Source organism: Castor canadensis, chromosome 4 (assembly GCF_047511655.1).
Source record: "Castor canadensis chromosome 4, mCasCan1.hap1v2, whole genome shotgun sequence".
Lineage (NCBI taxonomy): Eukaryota > Metazoa > Chordata > Mammalia > Rodentia > Castoridae > Castor > Castor canadensis.
The window spans coordinates 98,572,973-98,592,932 of NC_133389.1; the positions used below are offsets into that span (position 1 = coordinate 98,572,973).

The following is a 19,960-nucleotide window of genomic DNA, read 5'->3' on the forward strand; positions in this document are numbered from 1 at the left end:
TAATTGTGTGATATCTAAAGTAAAAAGCGGCAAATGTCAAACTTATTTTTCCTAACTTGCTAGCTATCTATATGTGTCATGAACAAACAGGCACATTGTGCATGTTGTATAATTTGGTTCATGATTGAATTTTCCAGGTTCTAAAAACCACAGCTTTTATTTTAGTAGAAAATTCCTCAAAAAGAATTAACAAAAGTATAATAAAAATTATTTTGTATGCAAGTTGAAAGAATGGATAGAAAAGAGAGACAATGAGCAACCACATTTTCTCACAGATGTAGAAAAGAATTTCAATTTTGGAAGTGAGGAAAAACTATTAATAAAGCATTTTATATGGAGCCAACAATTCTACAAAACATAGAATAATGCTCCCTTATAATTAATGTCATATTATCAAGATGCTAGAAATAGAACTGCTGAAGAATATTACTAGTAATGTTATTAAGCCTACATCTCCCTGGGTACATAAAAATCACAAAGGGCTAGATGCATGCATTTGAGCTTATAAAAATGTTGTAATGTGAACATAAATTTACTTTATGAAACTTGAGTTGGAGTTGATCCTTGGAGAAGCAATAATCCTTAGCAGGGCTGCTGTAACAGTTACAGACCTCCACCATACACATGCAACCTCAAAAGGCCACAGAAAATTGCTGTTGGAAAAAACAGTGTGGAAAATCCTTGGATTTTAATCACAAACATGACAGCCACATCCACAATAACATTTGTATTTGTTTCATAAGATATACAGTTATGAGAGCCAGAATGAACCCTTTTATCAAACAGTAAGCACCTTGGACCTTGTCACACGTAATTAAAAAAGATTTGAAATTATATTAGGATTAGAAAGACAGAAGGACGTTGGTTTTGACCCTGAGTTTCATAAACAATGCTTCTAAATAAAATTCTGAGCAAAGATTCTTGTTCTAATTTTTTCCTAAAAGACTTTGTGTAAGCTAGTTCATATAACTTCGTTTTCCTCATTGATAAATGAAGAGAATCAAAGTAGAGATCTCATCAGTTTGTAGTGAAGACAGTGTGATCACAAGGTCTTAGATTTAGAAGTGTTGGCTCATAATATTGGTTTCAGAATTGATAGTTAGCCAGATTTCAAAACAAGGCAGTGCTTGCATTTACTTAAACTTCATTTTCTTTAAAAAAAAAAACAAATAAATAAAAATAAAAAGCAATGTTCAATGAATAAGTAAGTAATAAACAATCAAGAAAGTATTCTTTGAGTAAGAACTCTGGCTCACCCGAATCAGATGAAGTGATTCAAATCTTGACATTTATTACATATATTGTAGATGATCTTTTAAAATAAAGAGCCCTTCAAATCCTGTTAAATTTTCTAGAAGTTTAAAAAAAAATCTTCCCCTAAATACTTATGCTTCTTGATGTTTCCACACTAATTCAAAGAAGGCTCTTAGGAAAAAGAAAAGGAACAAAGAACTTGAAAGAATTTCAATTCACTTTGAAGAAAGGTTTATTTTCTTACAGAATTCTGATGATATTGAAGTATCTCAGTTGAACAGTGCTGTTTTCAGCACAATTTGAGCCCAAAGAAGTAGGTCAATTAGGTAAATTTTGTTTTGAAAGTAAACTATAACTCAGCTCAAATGGTGGTGATGTGGTAAGAATGCTTGATTCTTCAGAGCCATTAGGGTATATTTTGCAATCAACATTTCTATTAATGTTTTAATACTTTAGTACTAGCACCACTCCTAGCTGTACCTGTATGTGCATGCATGCATGTTTAATAAACCCAGTCTGCTCTTGTGCAAGGTTCAATAGTAGGTGAGGATAGCATTTTTGAGATGCTTGGTTGAATTCAATTTGAATTGGTTAAAGTGTGATAATTTTGTGTGTAGGTAAACAAATTATTCAAATCATTGAGGGATTACTTACAAAGAATTGGCCCAAATATGAGCGTGCTACTGGAAGTGAAGTAAATAGAGGAATGCCAAATATAAGTCCAAATTAATTTACTCCAGCATATCTGGGGTTAGGTGTGCATGTAGAAAAAAAATTAGTTGATCTAAGATGAACATTTTGGTCCCTCCATTGCATGAAGGCCCAACCCCCCCACCCCCTGAGAATCCATTATTTTAATCAGAATGTGACATTCAAGCAAAAATAAAATATCTGAGTTTCTATAGAAAGTCTTCTCTCTTCCTATCTCCTCTACTTCTTTGATTTCATTTTACAATAACCAACATGTTTTCTTTTTCTCACTATATTTTTTGAAATATTTCTCTTTCTACTAATTCTGCTGTCACTACTTATTGATTTTTCTTCCTTTTTTCTCTTCTACTCCCTTCCATTTTTTTAAAGTAGTTTTCAAAACTGTGTGTAAATAACTAATAGGGAGTCAAGGATTTGATAAGATCAGATATCATATATAATGTTTTATTTCAGAAATAATAGCAAAAATTCATACCCTAATATAGAGAGAAAGTTATAATAAATCTGGTAACATTTAGATTTTAGGTCATATTTCAAACAGATTTTCTCCCTACAGGAGAAGGTATATACCATTATATACAACATAAGCTTACCATATCTATCTAATATGTCTAAGGGGGACAAGATTATCAAATCTATATAATATGGCTAGATATGTAGAATGAGATTGTTCTTCCTGCACCTTAACTTCAGACATTTTTAACTTTACAATGACCAGGGATGCATCTTTTAATACTCACAACTTGTTCACCATCAAATTTAGAAATTCATGAGGCAAATGCAGCAAATTTTCCTTGACTTAAGGCAAATATTGATCCTTCTTAAAATGGCTGAGTTAAAATATGAGTTCCTAGGTTAAACACTTCCTTACAATGGCCACACCTCTGGAGATCTTATCCTGGAACCTATTAGATTTATTATTCCATTTACTGTTTGTCCTTTTAAAATGGAACTCTTTCAAAATATCTCTTTGAATATAAAATGTAGGATTTGCATTATACATTTTAACAATACAACCTTGCAAACATTAAGGAACATAGCCCATTTTTCTCAGTGTGGAAAAAGAGACACTATTCCTATTACAGAGGTCTAATTGCCTTTAAAAGACGTCATGAGAACTTGAAACAATACAGTACTGTATTATTACAGTACTATGCTATGAACTCTTAAGACATCAAGCTCTATCTCTGGATCTGTTTCTAGTGCCTAAAATCCTTGTTAATGGAATTAGATCGAACTCCAATTCTGTAGCGAGTATCTTAATTTACATATTTTTCAACAGAAAGAACATATCTACATTGTCTTTGATTTCAGTGTTTGTGAATAAATTCCAGAGCTATTTAGGCTGTTGGATTTTGCTATGAAACTCTTCTGTTTTGCTAACTATATATATCTCACTATTATTACAGTGAAATATATTTGAAGAAGTAACCTTTTTTTAAAGGTTCATTTTAATTTGATGTTAGAAACAACCTACTTTAAAAAATGTGACTGGCCTTAATATCCCTTTTAGATTCCTTTGGAAGATATACTTACCACAAAAATGTACTCTGGGAATTTTACAAACTAGCTGATAATAGGATAAATCATTTTTAGTTTATAGGCAAAAGAAAACACTTCATTATTTTGGTATTATTATTTACAGCATCAAAAAGGAGATACAATTCTTAGCTAACTATGTGAATGATAGTCCAGATATCATTTGACAAAATGAGTCAAGTGGGTAAATTTCCACCTCTTTATGATGACACATCAAATACACACTTATCTCGAAAAATATTAAGAATGATAGAGGGAAGGCTCCCTACCTTGTCATTCCAAGAACCTTTATAACTAATAGAAAAATCTAAATTATGATACTTTTATCTTGCAGGAGCCAATGATAAAGAAATAGCCCTAATGAATGGTTTGACTGTTAATTTACATCTCTTATTGGTAAGTTTCCTTTTCTACAATGTTTAAAATACACTCATTTATAGAATCTGATTCTTTTGTACCTTTAATTCATAAGCTCTGATGGTGTTATTACTTAAGAGTATGTTGTGAGATTATTTTCATTTTTACCAGGAAATTCGGGGCCATGATATATTGTTAGTTTCATAATCATAGAAGAGTTGACTCTTGCAATGACCTTTTGAATAATGAAGAGCTCTTATTTCAGAAGATAAGGAAAAAGAATCATTGTGAGGGAAAAGGAAAACTGCTTGCAAGTACAAAATGCAATGATGTACAATTGCTGGCAAAGCAGTGAGCATTTCAGAAAGGACAATTCCAATATGCTAGATTTTAGTAGAGTGGGATTATGGCTCAGTATACTTTTGTGGATTAAGGTTTGGGGTATAAGTTAAAAAGAGTTGTAACATAAAACTAAACTGGATAAAAGGAATCTACTGCCTTAAATGATGCTTTAAATGACTTTAAAGCATTTCTTACATCTTTAATATTTAGTAGTATTACCTTGAAATGTCAAGTGCTTTCTCAGTTTAGGATACAGAGTCTGTAGAAGTTACTTGGTGTTTTGAAAATTATTCCTTTCATTTCTGAAGTATGTTTTGGAAATATGTCTCCCAGTTCAGACATCCCTGGCTTTGTCTCCCAGCTAAGCTACTTGGTACCTGTTTCGTTTCTAACAAGCTTTTCAATATTTTCCTTTCTAAAAATGAGGACAATAATACTGACTGCATATATGCATGAGGGTTAGTGTGACAATATATGAAAACTACTTTAGCACTCAGGCCAATAATTAACACCCAATTAACAGTAGCTATTATCTTCTCTGTTACGATTATCAATCTCATTCTCTATCAACTGTGTGGAGAAATTAAAGAGCCCCATAGAACAAATGGTGCTTCTGAAACAGACATAACTCCATGTTAAGGCTGAGGCACTTTTAAATGGACCAAAAATAAAATGTCACTTTAAAAAAAAAGTAGTAAAATTGTATAATGGAAACCAAATTGATAGTATAAGATAAGTCAAAATCAACAAGACAAACATAGAGCAAGGTATTTCAGATTTACTCTAGAGAAATTACCATTAAATGTTGGGGAAGATAATTTTTCAATTAAAATTTAAGTAAAGTTTGAGAATTTGTTTTTATCTGATTCACATTTTCCCAAGTCTTCTTCTCTATTGTTAAACCTAATGAGCCAGTAACTTCTTCCTCTTTATAAGTCAATGGAAATAAGGTTAATTGAAAAGGTACCCATCACAGATAGCTTAGATGTTTAATTAATTAATGCCCTCAAAATGTTGGAGACTGTAAAATAAAAGTGTGGCACAAAATGAATAAATATATAAATTGTGCATTAATGCTTTCTCAATAAATCTATTTCATTGCAGTTATCATTTTTTAAGCCTACACCAAAGCGGTATAAAATTCTTCTGGAAGCCAAAGCCTTTCCTTCTGATCATGTAAGGAGTTCTTCAAGTTGTATTTATGTCCTTTCTACTCTTCCTAGAGGAGCATATCATTTGCCTGACTTGAATGTTTATTCACCAGTCTTTTCCAAATAACATTACAATAAAAAGATCTGTCAAATGCTTTTGATTTAAGCATTTTTATAGATTATAGATTTCTTTCTTTGTTCAGGTAAAACACGTGTTACAGGAGAAAAGGATTGCATAAGAACATTGATTTATTAGTCTTTTTAAAGACATTGAGCGAACCGCTGACCTAAATCAAGTGTGGTTATAAATTTTTTATTAATTCTTCTTGCTGTTTTATTTTATGGAATCGAATCAATACAAACTCCAATGCTTAACTCTTTGGCTACATAAAATTGAAATATAAACTTTTATTTTTCTGTGTTTTCATAGCACACTTGCATAAACATTGGTGCCATTTTGTCATCAAATATATTTATTAAAGATTAAAAAGATTTTGTGCAGTTCATTAAAAAAATTCATGCTACCTTATCAGCAATTCATTTGATAAGAAATTTGATCTGTACATACAGGTAAACATAAAACATTGCATATTTCAGTGTTGGTGCTGGAGAAACTTGATTTCTGTCTTTGCATTATTATTGTTAACTATTCTTACCCCCACATCTTGGAATTGGAGGACATGTAATTGTGTCAAAGTTAATAGCCATTAACTTGCTAAGAAGTATTAGAATATTACTATCTTGGAAAAATTCAGGACCCTTTTAATTGCTTATTCCCATGTATAGCTTATATCCTCAGTGAAATAACTTTTTTAATGTCCTTTCCTTTTACTAACTTTTTTTCTAAGGTAAGACATTTTGGCATCCTATGTTCAAGCCTAGCCTAGCAAATCCACAACACTCACTTTGGTTGTTTTGTAAATTATGGTTTTGACATAGCTTGGATGACTTTTAGCATAAAAATCTCTTATAACACCTAAAGTCTAAATGACCTCTACATTTCCATTCATCACTAATATATAATATTTCAAAGTTATTTCAGATTCCTTCTTAAATCATATTAAGCAATCCTTTTCTGAGGTATTCTGCTTACTCATGTTTAATCTTGACCTTGGATTTAGTATAATAATATGCTCTTACTGATATTTTACTACTTGTTTCCAGAGTTGTTATTTCATGTAATAACATCCTTTGGACTTGATTAAATAAATAAATCATCCTTTTTTTCCAGTATGCTATCGAGTCACAACTTCAACTTCACGGACTTAATGTTGAGGAAAGTATGCGAATGATAAAGCCAAGAGAGGTACATGAGAAAGAAAGAAATATTCATCATGCTTCTATTCAGAATTGATTTTCCTTCTCTTTTCCTCAAAAGTTTATTATCTTCATTACTTTAATGAAACTTTCAAGAAAACATAAGAGAAGCATACTTCTGTTACTGTTAGACCACTTTGTTTAAAATAGAGAACAACTCAGAAGTGTATTTATTTTCATTTCTTAAGCGCTAGACATATGGTAAGCAAACTATTTTTTTATTTTTTTATTTATACCACTGGAGTCTGCCAGTGTCTTCAAGGACATGAGAAGAAGGTGACAAATTGGGTATATCATTTTGAATTTCAAGTGCAATTGCCCTCAAATGTCAATAAAATTAGACTAAAGCCCGGTGATATTTGTTGAAATTAAATGATGAATATATTTCACATCCATTTGTAATCTACATATTAAATATGTCCCATTGTGTTAGACTACAGTGAAGAAAGAGATAAGGTGTACTGGGGAAAGCTTGAATTTTAAAGTACAGGTAATATACCCAATGGAATCCCAGATCCTCCAGTTTACTGGGTGTTATGACTTTAGGAAAGTCACTTCATATGTCTAAGACTCATTAATATTTAAATAGTTAAAAAAGAGTGCCTCTAATATAGCTTAAACATGTTAAAGATCTAAAACACTGTGTCCTTTATTTTAATAGGCTATAAGGTTGAGTTGTATGGACATTGACATATAAACCCTGCAGCTTGGATTCTTTGGCAACAAGAGAATCATGAAATAAATTTTAGGTTTCACATATGATGCTTCTAGGCTGTTAAGTCAATGTTTGAACAATTAATTTCTCTGAAGAAATTACAGACCTGCCCTATTCATTTCTATTTGCCAACATGCAATAAGTTAGTGGAATGGACTACAAAAGTTCTCACACCTATGAGAGGATATGTGTTTACATGTCCTGTATCCATTACTAATATCCAGCATAAGTGAATATAGCCATCAAATCCCAAGTCTTAGTTTTATAAATGACCAGTATTTTAAAGTCTGACAAATTGATCATAATCTGGGACCAGTCTTACAGCATTACTAAATGACACCAAGTCGATGTGACAAGGACTATATCTTACCATTGAGAGCTACATTTGTTATTTGCTTAATACTAATTCTTTAAATAAGTAAAGTGCTAGTTTATGCAATATTTTTTCTCAGCCTTGTTTTTGAAATTGTGGTGGGCAAACCTTATTAGATTTTTTTCAGAATAAAGATTTTTGAATTTCCAAGACTTTAATTTTACTTAGATTTTTCTTATAATTACTGAAGTCTTCTCTTCCTCTGTACAAAGCATATTTCATGTAACAATTGAGAGATTTCAGTGTCAATCCTGTTTCCATTTGATAGTATCTTTGATACCAGTAAGTTTTTTTTTGTAATTTTCTTCATAGTTAGGACTTCATCATTAGATTTGTTTGGAGAAGATTTTATTCTTTTTTTTTTTCCTCAAAGAATTTTACTAGCATATGTTAGTTGTACGGGGTGGATTCATTGTGACATTTCTGAATATGCTTACACTGTACATTGGTTAGGTTTGCCCCCATCATCTCTTAAGCTAGAAGTATTAATTAGGTACTATTCAGATGAAATAACTGATTTTTTGAAAGAAGTAACACAATATTAGAATGATAAGTGCAACAATTTCCAACAATTTCTCTTGATATATGATATTTCATGAACTCCTTGAAATTTTGATATTTATTGGATAAAAATACTGAGAAAATATTGTGCATGTGTATAAATAGTAAAGGTTAATTTAAAAATCGGAAGGTAAATCAAGCAAGTAGACTTTTGCAGACTTACATTTTAAAGAACTTCTTTAAACTATTTTAATATCATTTCCTAATACTTAAAAACACATTTAAATGCTGCTGTTTAGCCAGATGTCTGAAGAGAATTAGTGTAGGCAAAAGAATTTATCTTGTTTTTCTTATGGTGTGAGTGAGCTCTTGGTAAAATTTAGACTGGTAGATAAGAACCAATAAATTCATTATTGCCAATACTATGTGACTTGCACCTAACTTAACTTAGGGGGAAGAAATCTTAAGAATGGAGGATATTCTGGAAGTCATTGAGAAGGAAGGAGACTCTATTGCAGTGATCATGTTCAGCGGGGTGCATTTTTACACTGGACAGTTCTTTAACATTCCTGCCATTACAAAAGCTGGACAAGCAAAGGTATGACATAATTTCCTTGTTACCACCTCACCCCAGACATCACTCTGAGGAAGAATGGTCAGACTACACTTCAGTAAAGTACCTTGAAGTTGTATCTATGTAAAATTATAACAACTTTTGAAAAAAGAGCAAATTTTATATTAAATAATATGTATTCTTTTCCCTTTAGGCATCTTTATTTAAACCATGTTTTGCCATTCCTATGGTCTCACTTCCTTACTAACAGCTGCTCTCTCAGCGCCTGCCTCTAGTCAACAGGACACACGAGCATCCTGCAGGTGGTGCGACTGTTAGTCAGTGGCTCAAACAGCTGGAAACAGATGAAATACTAAAAGTAGTCACTGTTTGCAAGGACTACTAAAATTTTATTTTACTACTGTGTCATACTATAACGCATTCTAAATATAAACACTTTCTCACCTACCCTACCCACATAATGATGGAGGCAAGTAGATTTTATTAGTACATTAAGTAGTCTTTTTCAGTAGATGGGGTTTTACCCAAGTTACTTTAAGTAGGCTAACCATTGCAATTGACAAGCTGTTTTGTTTCTTGCTAAATTATTATACTGCTTTTCACAAAAACTTATTTTCCTATACAGTTCAAAATCACAGTTGAATTGTTTGCCATTTAGGAATTGTGTCTCTTTGTATATAAGCAAGTGGTAGTGAAAAGAAATCAGAGACACAAAATTCAACTCTTAATCTGTATTAAAAATTCTTAAGTAACAGTTCTATTTGATTCAGCAACCAAGTCGTATGTTTAAAAAGGTGATGATCGAATTTTATGCTGAATATCAATAAGTTATGGAATTAATATATATGTGAGATCTAGTTAATATATTGAGTTATTGAAGCTAATGAATGGAACTAATGAAAAGAAATTTAGCGCCATTATCAGCACTCTCTAGAAATTCCCATCCACGACTTCCAACTGGTTTGATGGATAGCTGTGAAATTGGTGCATTACAAAAGATATAAAGATAATGTCTTCTTAATTTAGATATTAAGTGTTAAGCACCAAAATAAAGGAAGGCCAATAAAAAGTCATATTTTAAAATGTTACACAAGTAATCAACAGCTTCACTCCCTTACTATACATGCATGTCTCTTTAACCTTCATAGAAATGAGACAGGAAGATAGAGAAGAAAGACCATGGGTTTGTGAATCACACAGCCAAGGTTCAAATCCATATGATCTTAGACAAGTTACTTGGCTTTTCTAAAACTGTTTTCAAAAGTACTAATTTGGGAAAACAGCAAAAGACCTCAAATTCAGTGTGAGAATGCAAAGTACAAAACATGTGGATTGCTACATTCTGCTCTCAATTTATGGTCCCCTATCCCCTTCTTTTCTCTTCTCCAAGTATGATGTTATGGGAGGTAGTTCAGATATATACTTTATTTTCCATTGAAAGGAAAACATAAGTGTTTACTTAGGTGTTATATGTAATTCTCATGCTTAAGAACATTAGTTACTAAAACCATTCTCTGAGTGTATCTCAAATTTTCTTTCTCTTAAAAAATAAAAGTGCCAACCCAGTCAAATTCTCCTGGAACTTTCAATCAAATAAATGAAGGTATGAATGACTAGTTCCAATCTAGGTGGAACTATAAAGAAGTGATAGATACCATGGGAATGGAATGACGATATAGCAGATGTAGATTTACCCATTATCAAAATTATTCTAACAAATGTTTACCCTCTTGCTAGACAATTCCTCCCATTCTCAAATGAGATTGCGAAATTAGGCTAATTTAAAATTAGAATTACATAACTCTCTAGTGTGATCTATGAATTATAAAACAGAAGAAAGAGGCAAAAAAGAAAATTAAAGATGTCAATCAAGAAAGAGATAGAAAATTGTAGGGGAAAAAAGGGCTTAAGGTAATCCATTAGGATTGCCTAAGAGAGATAAAAGAGAATTAAGTTTCCAGAAGTTAAGCATGATAACAACCCAAAATGATTATGGGATGGAGCAATAAGAGTCAGTAAGTAGGTTTTGAAGTAAAAATTTCAATATCATGAAGCAAAAATTTCAAAATCATCTGATAGGAAGTAGAGACACAAAATTTGAAAAATAATTTGAGAAATGCACATATACCCAAAATAGCACAAGTTATAAATAGATGGCTTCATGAGTCATTTTGAAGCCTCATAACCATCACTTCTTTCAAGAAACAGACATTTAAAACACTCTGAATCTTTAATTGCAACTTCATTAAAATAACACCCATTACCATTTGTCTTTGTAATAGTAAAAGAAAATGCCTTAATTTAGAAACAAAGGAAATGTACTGTGTACAATTCTGGAGACTAGGAATTCCTAGATCATGGTGCCTGAGCATTCAGTGTCTGCTGAGGGCTGTGCCCTGCTTCAGAGATGGCAGCTTGTGGCTGTATTCTCACATGACAGAATGGGGCAAGGAGTTCATAAGAGCCACTTTTATAGAGGCACTCATTGCATTCATGAAGGTGGAGCTCTTATGGCTTAATCAGTTCCCAAAGGCCTCCCCTCTAAATACTAACACTGAATATTAGTTAACAACTTGTGAATTTTGGGGGAAGGTACAATGATATTTACACTATAGCATCTCCATCTCCTTGCCAAATTTATCAAAATCCTAACTTCTAACAACATAAGTCAGTTTCTCACTGTATGTTAGTACCTAAGCTTGTCCATTTAATATTCTGTAAATAAATACAAAAACATTTTTTGTGTGTTTGGCTTATTTGACATTATGTTTTTGAGATTTGTCCAGGCTGTATTCTGCAGTAGTTTGCATGTTTGTTTTTGTTTTCATTCCAGTATATTCTTACACTGTATGAAATAAACCATAATTTATTTTCTATTCTAATTAGGGTAGATTATTTGATATTTATTTTCATTTGAGAGCTATAACAATAAATGCTATTCTGATAATTCTTATAAATTTCTTTGGGTAAGCATTCATACATATTTCATATATATATAGCTTGATGTAGAATTCCTGGATCATAAGGTATATATATAATCATTCCTAACTGATAATGCTAATCTTCCAAAGGGGTGATATAATTTGGAATATACTCTCACCTGTATAAAAGTATATGAAAGTTTTGTTGCTCTGTGTCCTCACCAATATTTGATATTATCAGTCTTTCAAACTGTAGTCAGTATGATTGTTGTAAGTCTGAGGGTAGTGATAATGCACTGTAGTTTTAATACACACTTGCTTAATTATTGATGAGGTTGAGAGATTTTCAAATGCTCACTGGCTCTTGGATATTTTCTTTTATGCAATACTTGTTCAAGCATCTTGCCCATTTTCTATTTGGTTGTCTGTCCTTTTCTGATTTGGTTATTTGTGATATAGAAATTGATTTTGATAGAGAGGATAAATGCTAGATTTTCAGTATTCATCAAAGAGGAAAAATTAATTAAGAAGAAGAACAACTGAGAATATGACACTCATTCATATAATAATTTAAGGTGCTGAGAGTTTTCTTAACTGAAGAGAAAGCCTGAGATAGTGGCAAGTGATGGAATGTGTGAAAAGTAAAACGTAGAGTCAGGTAAAAGAACTGAGTCACAGGGAAGGCCATCATGTGGCAGAAAACATCATTTTGAAGATAGATTTTTCACCTATTGTGTTTGAACCCACTGTTTTGTTTTCATATTACTAGGCAACCCATCATTTTGGAACTTTGCCTTCCATATTTCTATGCTTTTCATATTCTGTTGCTTGATTCTACTAAAACTTTTTCTATACCAACTATAGATGGTCCCCAATGTCCTTTGTCTTACTATCTCTAGTGATTTCAATCACTGATTCTCAATGCAGCTATCACTGGCAAGTGAAAACTCCAGGATATGATTACAATAGAAAATCATTAGTTATGTGCATCTGCTTTACCACACCTGAATGTCCTATATGCTCCCTTGAGATATATATGCTCAAAACAGATTTGTCTTCACCCAAAGACTCTACTGTTTCATGCCACCAGTTTGTTAGACCTTTAAACTCATCTCAATTTTCCTGTTCTTGATCAGTTTTTTTTAACCATCTACTTTTTAATCCCACCCTCTCAGGGTATCTCATTCCTTTAATATTTCTGAAACAAATATTTGATATCAGTATTAATTAATACTGATATTAATTAATCAAATATTCAGTCTCAATATATAGAGTCCCATTGAAAATCAGCCAAATTCTAAACACAGAAGTCTAAGGTTGCAAGTTACACTCAAAAGATCAATTACACTGGAGTGGCACCTACAGAGTTCTCATAGTCCTCTCAGATTTTCCACATCCTAGTCACAAGGTGGTTACCCCAAATCCAGACATCTTCTTTCTATTTAAGGCAGAGAAAAAGAAAAGAGAAGTAGCACTATAGCTTCATCTGTCTCTTTCACATAAAGTGCCAAATCCTTCCCAAAAAAACCTAGCAGATTCCTGCTTATGACTCACTGCCTTCTAAAGTGATAGCTAAAAATGAGCATGGATTAAGAAAGAGTTTGCATTTACAGCCCTGTAATAGAGTAAGTTAAGAAGAAATGTTTGGAAATTGGATTTGTTTCCTAACTCACAGAATTTCCCAATTACACCCCACTGGATCTCATGATTTCTAATCTGTTCCCCTCTTTCTTCTTCCATCACCCTATTACATCCTTCCTCTCCCTCCCTTCCTTTCTCCCTGCTTTCCTCCTTCCTTTCCTTTGCTCTTTCTCTTTCCTTCCTTCCTTCTTCCTTTCTTTCTTCCTTTCTTTTCTTTATTTCTTTATTTCTTCCTTCCTTTTATTTCATTCCTTCTTTCTTTCATTCCTCTCTTTCCTTATCTCATATTACAAAGCATTTGAAAATGTTCATGGGAAATCAACAAGGTAACACACTGAACTACAAACAGAAATATAAATAAATGCTCCCACAAATTTCTCAATTTGCCATACATAGTGTAATCCCATCACTAGGAGGCTGAGGCAGAATGATCTCAAGTTCAAGACCAGTTTGGGCTACATAGTGAGGTCCTGTCTCAAAGCAAAATTAAACAATAACAAAAGATATAGGTAACAAATAATTGAAAATTATTTTCAATGGGCAATTTTTGGTATATGTTTGCTAGACTAGCTCTTAGTTATTAAAATATAGAGTCACAAACAACATCAAAGTGCTAGATATTTATTTCTTGCTAGATAGAAGCCAAGGGTCAACTTTTTCTCCAGCAACTATTCAGATTTCCAGTGACTCAAGGTCATGTCCTTTGCCTTAATATCATAGAGCCTCTGTGAGGATTCAGCCAAAAAAAAAAAAAAAGGAGAGAAGGAGGGATAAAAGTGTATGAAAAGGCACAGTAACTTCTTAAATGTTTTAACTTAAAAATAGCAAAAACTTATTCCATTTAGAGTCAGTTGACTAACAGTCTGGGGCCTTTTCTGAGAAATCAAATTTAACTATGTGGTCAAGAACAACTATTAGTTATGTGACACCTGGGGGAAGAGGTATTTTGATTACTGAAGAAGAAGGATGCGTCTTAGATTCAGCATAACATTTTGATTAATGATTTATTAATTATATAATATTACACATGCATTACATTATTAGTATATTAATTACACATGCATAACTATATTGATATATTGATAGAGGATTTGTATAAACACATTATGCTATTATATAGCATATATTTCATATATAAATTATTTTTTATCATAACTGAATTCACTTATCTATGTGACATGATTTATCTTCTTAATAAATGGGGGAAATAATGATTTCCTCTTTGTAGGGTTGTTCTAGGAAGAATTAAGAGAGATATCATTTTTAACCAGGTGTGTTGGTACAAGTCAATAATAGCCAGCACCCAGGAGGCTGAGGCAGGAGGATTAGAAATTTGAGGCCAGTCTGGGCTATATAGCAAAACCTTATCTCTTTTTAAACAATGATAAAAATTAATTCTGGGTCCTGAATAACTTCAGACAAAAACAGAAATATGAGTAAAAACATCTTTAGTGAAATTACTTAGTAAAATCAGAGCTATCCAAGCAACATTCTCTTGCGAACGGCCATTATGATGAAATATCCATTTATCTTCAAAGAAGAAGTAAGTTTTTCTTAAAGAAATTTTGGGATTTTTCACAGACACAAATAAATGGTTGATCAAACTTTCAACAGACATCTTGACTGTGTTATATCTACTCTGGGGAATTGACTCAGTTCTCATGAATTGATAGTAGAATAGTATTGATATTGTTTCTATGATATGTGAGAACTTGAGCAATTAATTACTTAGGAAAAAGTATTACTAAACATTTTTGTATGAAACTAATACAATTGCATTATGTATGGAATTTTATGCATAAAAATAACATCTCTCATAAATGTTTAATACTAAGATGTGATACTATCCCATTTTTACTAGAAATCGTAGAGTTTAAAGTCTTATTGAAATCACGGCCTATTCACTGAAGATCTTATTATTAATGTATAAAAAGAATTTTGTCACTGTATTGTCTATAGTAAAGTTCAATATATTTGGATTTTTCATTTATCAGTAAATATTTCAACAGTAAATTATAGTTATGTTCCAAATAGTAACATATAATTTAAACTGGCGTGTCAGGGTGAACTTCTTAGAGAAGACAAGCCCAGAGCTAATTCTTTAAAAATGAGTAGAGGTTAACTAGTTAAAATCCTTTCTAGAAGACTGGCTGTGAAGTGGAGATTGTTCTAGAAGATGAAAAACTATTGACAGGATTATAAAGAAGCAAGTATTTCATTATAATTTGCAGAATTTTAGAAAAGGAAAAGGCAAAGGGGTCTATAAAAGAGTCAATAGCCAAATAAAGAAGGACCCCCAATGCTACATTAGCCGTATTAACTTGAAGATCCATGGGAAGACTTGAAAAGCTTTAGGTATTTAAGGAATCTGATTTTTTTTTGTTTTAAAAAGGAATTTCATGCCCACAGTGATGAGAATGGATTCAAATATGATAACAGTGGGCAAAAGGAAAGAGGAAATTGCATTATCTTTGCAAGAATTTCAAGACTATCAATGTAACATCATAGTTCAAAGAAACAGATAGCTTGGAAGCTATCCATTTTAGACTACATAAATATTTTTAACTCTCAAGATAGCATTAATATTTGCCCTCATTCTCTCAGTGATAATAAAAAGGTTTTATATGAGCATCAGAAGTTAAGTTTCTGTACTGAGTTCTGGTAGAATAACGTAAATTTGGTTCTATACACAGAATCCAAAGAAAGGACAAGCTAAAATTTGTGTATGTATGTGCATGTGTGTGTGTGTGTGTAGTTTCATATATTCTTGATCCCTGGAGTAATAAAAAATGTACTACAGCTGGGTGTGGTGATACATATCTGAAGTCTTAACACTCAGGAGAATGAGACAGAAAGATTACCAATTCCAGCCAGGCTAGGCTACATAGTGAGACCTTTAAAACAACAACAAGATGTACTGCAGTTGAGCTGCATAAAAAATTATTGATTTAGGGACTTTGATCTGTACTTTGGTAAAGGGGGAAATAACAAGGTTATTGTTATAATGAAATGTCCCATTAAAGTAATTGACCTTTACGTTTTACTTTGGGAACAGTGAAGATTGTTCTGTCATGACATAACAAACTATCCATAATCTTGAATCCATCCATCTGGGAGGCAAAAATCACTAAGTCAAAAACATTTTGGTGAAGATCAGTGCCCAAGAATCCAAAAACTTTAAGCTATTTCTAAGAAGTCTTCACCATGTGTTTTATTTAATTTAAGAGTTGATTAAATGGACCATATGAGAAAGAATGATTAATTCTCACTGAAAGGGGATCCTAGACTCCAGATGTTATTGTAGAATTATAGATCTGGGAAAAACAGGTCTCTTAGTTGTCAATCAGGATTTGTGATTTTGCTACCACTTTCTTCAAAGTCATGGGGAATAACTATTTCTCCTGATCATGCCTCATTCATTGACATAATAGCTAACCCAGGACCTCCCAAAGGAAATACTATATAAAGAGTTTTTTGTAGGTAATGCACATTTTATAATTGGTTGCCTAAGGCCTAGGGTATTTTCCCTAATATTCCATTTTTCATACCACTTGATTAACCAAGAAAATCTAATTTAAGTCTTTGTTAAGCTGAAAAATAAATGTTCCAACTCTTATGGAGTTCTGAAGTCTATATGAAGGGAAAGAGAAGACTGTGGAATTCTAAAAGATCCTTGAGCAGACAAAACTATCTAAAATAATATGTAATTTCTCATATGTCATTCTTCACTTCCAATACTTCTTTAAGTTAAATTATTTAGGTAAATAAGATTAGAACTATCAAAGTGTTCTTCTATTTACAAGTAAATGTTCGTTTTCCCAGTGGATAATCTATCCTAAGACGACTGGTGAGAAAAGAAGATATGTATAAATAGTTAACTGTCTATAATAAATAACTGTCTATAAAACTTTACTTTTTAATAACATGTTTATTTTTAAAACAGGATTTCAGAATATAGCTCAGGTTGACCTCTACCTCAAAATCTTCCTGCCTCAGCTTCCTGAGTGCCGAGATCATACAGAGGTGTATGCTACCATGACAGGCTTAAAAATTGGCTTTAAGGAATAAATTTAATAAAGATTTCTTCAAGAATTATCTTATAAAGTTTTGTGCAGTATTATCAAGTTTATTGTGTAATTAATTATGAAAAAGCAAATTTGAGGAATTTATCGCTGAGATTGTCACAATAATTACTTGAAAATAATCTTATAGAAGCATATTCTTTGATCTCACATCTAAATGGTGTGGTCTCAAGATACAACCATCATTCCCATGTGGTGTATAGATTAAACAGATGCTTTAAATCCACTTTATAGCAAGACAGATAGACACTTTGGTATGTAAATGTTACAAATCACCGTGCATCTAAAAAGTCAGGTGTGCTTTGCTGGGAGTGCTGTGATTAGGTAGATACTTCTCTTTCTTGAATTTCTTGCATTGTGTACCTTCAGTATAATGACCACGACTCCTCCAATATTTGTAGAATAGAGTCCAAATCACTTCATGATTTTGTATGTCTAAATTATCAATATCCTATTTTCTACTGCTCTCCTTCATGTAACTACTATATTACCTCAGTCAAACATTGCATTTATTTCCTGTCCAGATATCATACTTTCTGCCTTCAAGCCTTTGTTCTGAGCTTTCCCCTTCCCCAAGAGTCCTCAATGTGAAGATTCTGTGATTTTTCCATCTCACTTTGACCACTACCTGATCCACAGTTTACAACCTATTCTACTACAGACAAAAAAGGCATATTTTAGAATTTTAATCACATACCAACAATTTAAAATCATGAGATTTTATATAAAAATTCTTAATTTTAAGTATTTTCTGAAAAACTAGAAGTTTGGTCATCATTCCTGTAGGGTAACTAGTGTTGAGGCTCACAGCATCTTTACCCCTTAAATGGTCCCTCAACTCTTCAACTCCACTCCTACCCTATGTATTGTCCTGGGAATTGAAGCTGAATCACAGCAAGCATGTACATACATTCATGCTTACATTATGGTAAATGAAGTATTTCCGACAGCTCCAACTCATATATCACTTGATTGGCTTTCAGAAACCTGAGTGTGAAATCTTTGACTTTCATCATCAAAATTTTCTTGTACTGCTATGTCAGAATAAATTTATCTTCCCACTGTACTTCCATAGCATTGTGGGAAATGTGTCACTGGCTACCTTTTATAATGCCTTGTCATTATTGCTATGCCTATTTTAACACTCAAATTTAGGAAGTTTATGTCATTTCAACTGTTCAATGACTGATGGAGGGTGGAATCTGCAAACCTCACAGACTCCTGATAGTGCTACCCACATAGTGATTTATCTTTAAATATGTATGTGTTAGACCAGTGAATGAATAAGTGTCTGTATATCAGGAAAAGTGTTGTTAGTCAGAATAAGTTGATGAGTCACAATATTTCATAAAAAGCAACAGTTGCTCCCATTTCAATAACTCAGAAATTTCTTTGGATTTACTTATTATAGCTTATTTCTCTGCACTTTTTGCAAATTTTCAGTTCTTTTTCAAATTCCATTTCTATTCTTTGACACACTTAGGACATGCAGACTGCTCCAATAAGTCATTAAAAATTAAATGAACTAAATTAGGCTTGAAAAATTACCTTGAGCTATTTTTTTCCATCTTGGGTCTTTGAAATAAATCAAGCTAACTCTATTTTGTGTGAGGTCTTCATCAGCCTGAGAAAGACTGTAGAAGAGAAAAAAGTATCAGTGAATTTGTTTTGTCTTCTAGGTTCTGTCCTTCTGAGAAGAAGTAGACAAAGATAGCAGGCTGAGGGCACAGCTCAGTAGTAGAGTTGATAGAGTGCTTGCCTTGCATGTGTGAGACCCTGGGTTTGATCCAGAGAGAGAGAGACAGAGAGACAGAGAGAGACAGAGAGACAGAGAGACAGAGAGAGAGGGAGACAGGGAGAGAGAGAGAGAGAGAAGAGGAGAGCAGGGGTAAGGGGAGAAGGGAGAGAGAAATAGCAGAAATGACTAGCTAAGTAAATCATATAGCTGGAAGATTCCTGGAACTTAAAGAATAACTTTGATTATATATTAACTTTAAAAAATGAAAAGTAGCCTTCCTATAAAATAAATAGAGCCCAGGAAGGCCTCCAAAATTGTTACACCATGGCCATCTTTAATGTCTACATCTACATTGAATAGCCCAAGGTTTTCATTCAGAGACAAGCTCCTTGCTTGCTGTGTCCACTTTTTTCTTTCCAACATCTTGTCACTTTAATTTTCCAACAGGACACTTCCTTTCCTTTATCTCAACTATAGCTATAAGCTGCTTCATTTGTTAAAATTATTAGGATATAAGTAGTTATAAGTAGATATAACTTGATAAATAATACAGTAATACTACTGTGTTACTCTAATTTGCACAGACTGACAAACAAGTGACTATTTTGGGATTTACTTCAATTATCATTTTTAACTTATCCTTGAATACAAATCACTTATTTGCATATTAATCTAAGTGTAATTCATCATAAAGTTGAGGGTGAAATTTTGTCTACCATCCTACTTTTCCTTGTTTCTATTCCT

The 19,960-nt window shown here is 32.4% G+C and overlaps 1 protein-coding gene across 6 annotated transcripts in view; it reads left to right on the top strand.

Moving 5' to 3' along the window:
* Kynu (kynureninase) overlaps positions 1-19,960 on the top strand; it is a 114,600-nt gene that overhangs the window by 34,682 nt on the left and 59,958 nt on the right. For 4 of the 6 annotated variants that reach the window (XM_020160794.2, XM_074070669.1, XM_074070668.1 and 1 more), the window contains 4 exons: positions 3,839-3,900; positions 5,308-5,379; positions 6,586-6,660; positions 8,712-8,858. In XM_020160794.2, coding sequence (XP_020016383.1) covers positions 3,839-3,900; positions 5,308-5,379; positions 6,586-6,660; positions 8,712-8,858 — 356 coding nt within the window. The remainder of the gene's footprint in view (positions 1-3,838; positions 3,901-5,307; positions 5,380-6,585; positions 6,661-8,711; positions 8,859-19,960) is intronic. The other 2 variants (XM_074070665.1, XM_074070666.1) reach the window with 2 other exon arrangements.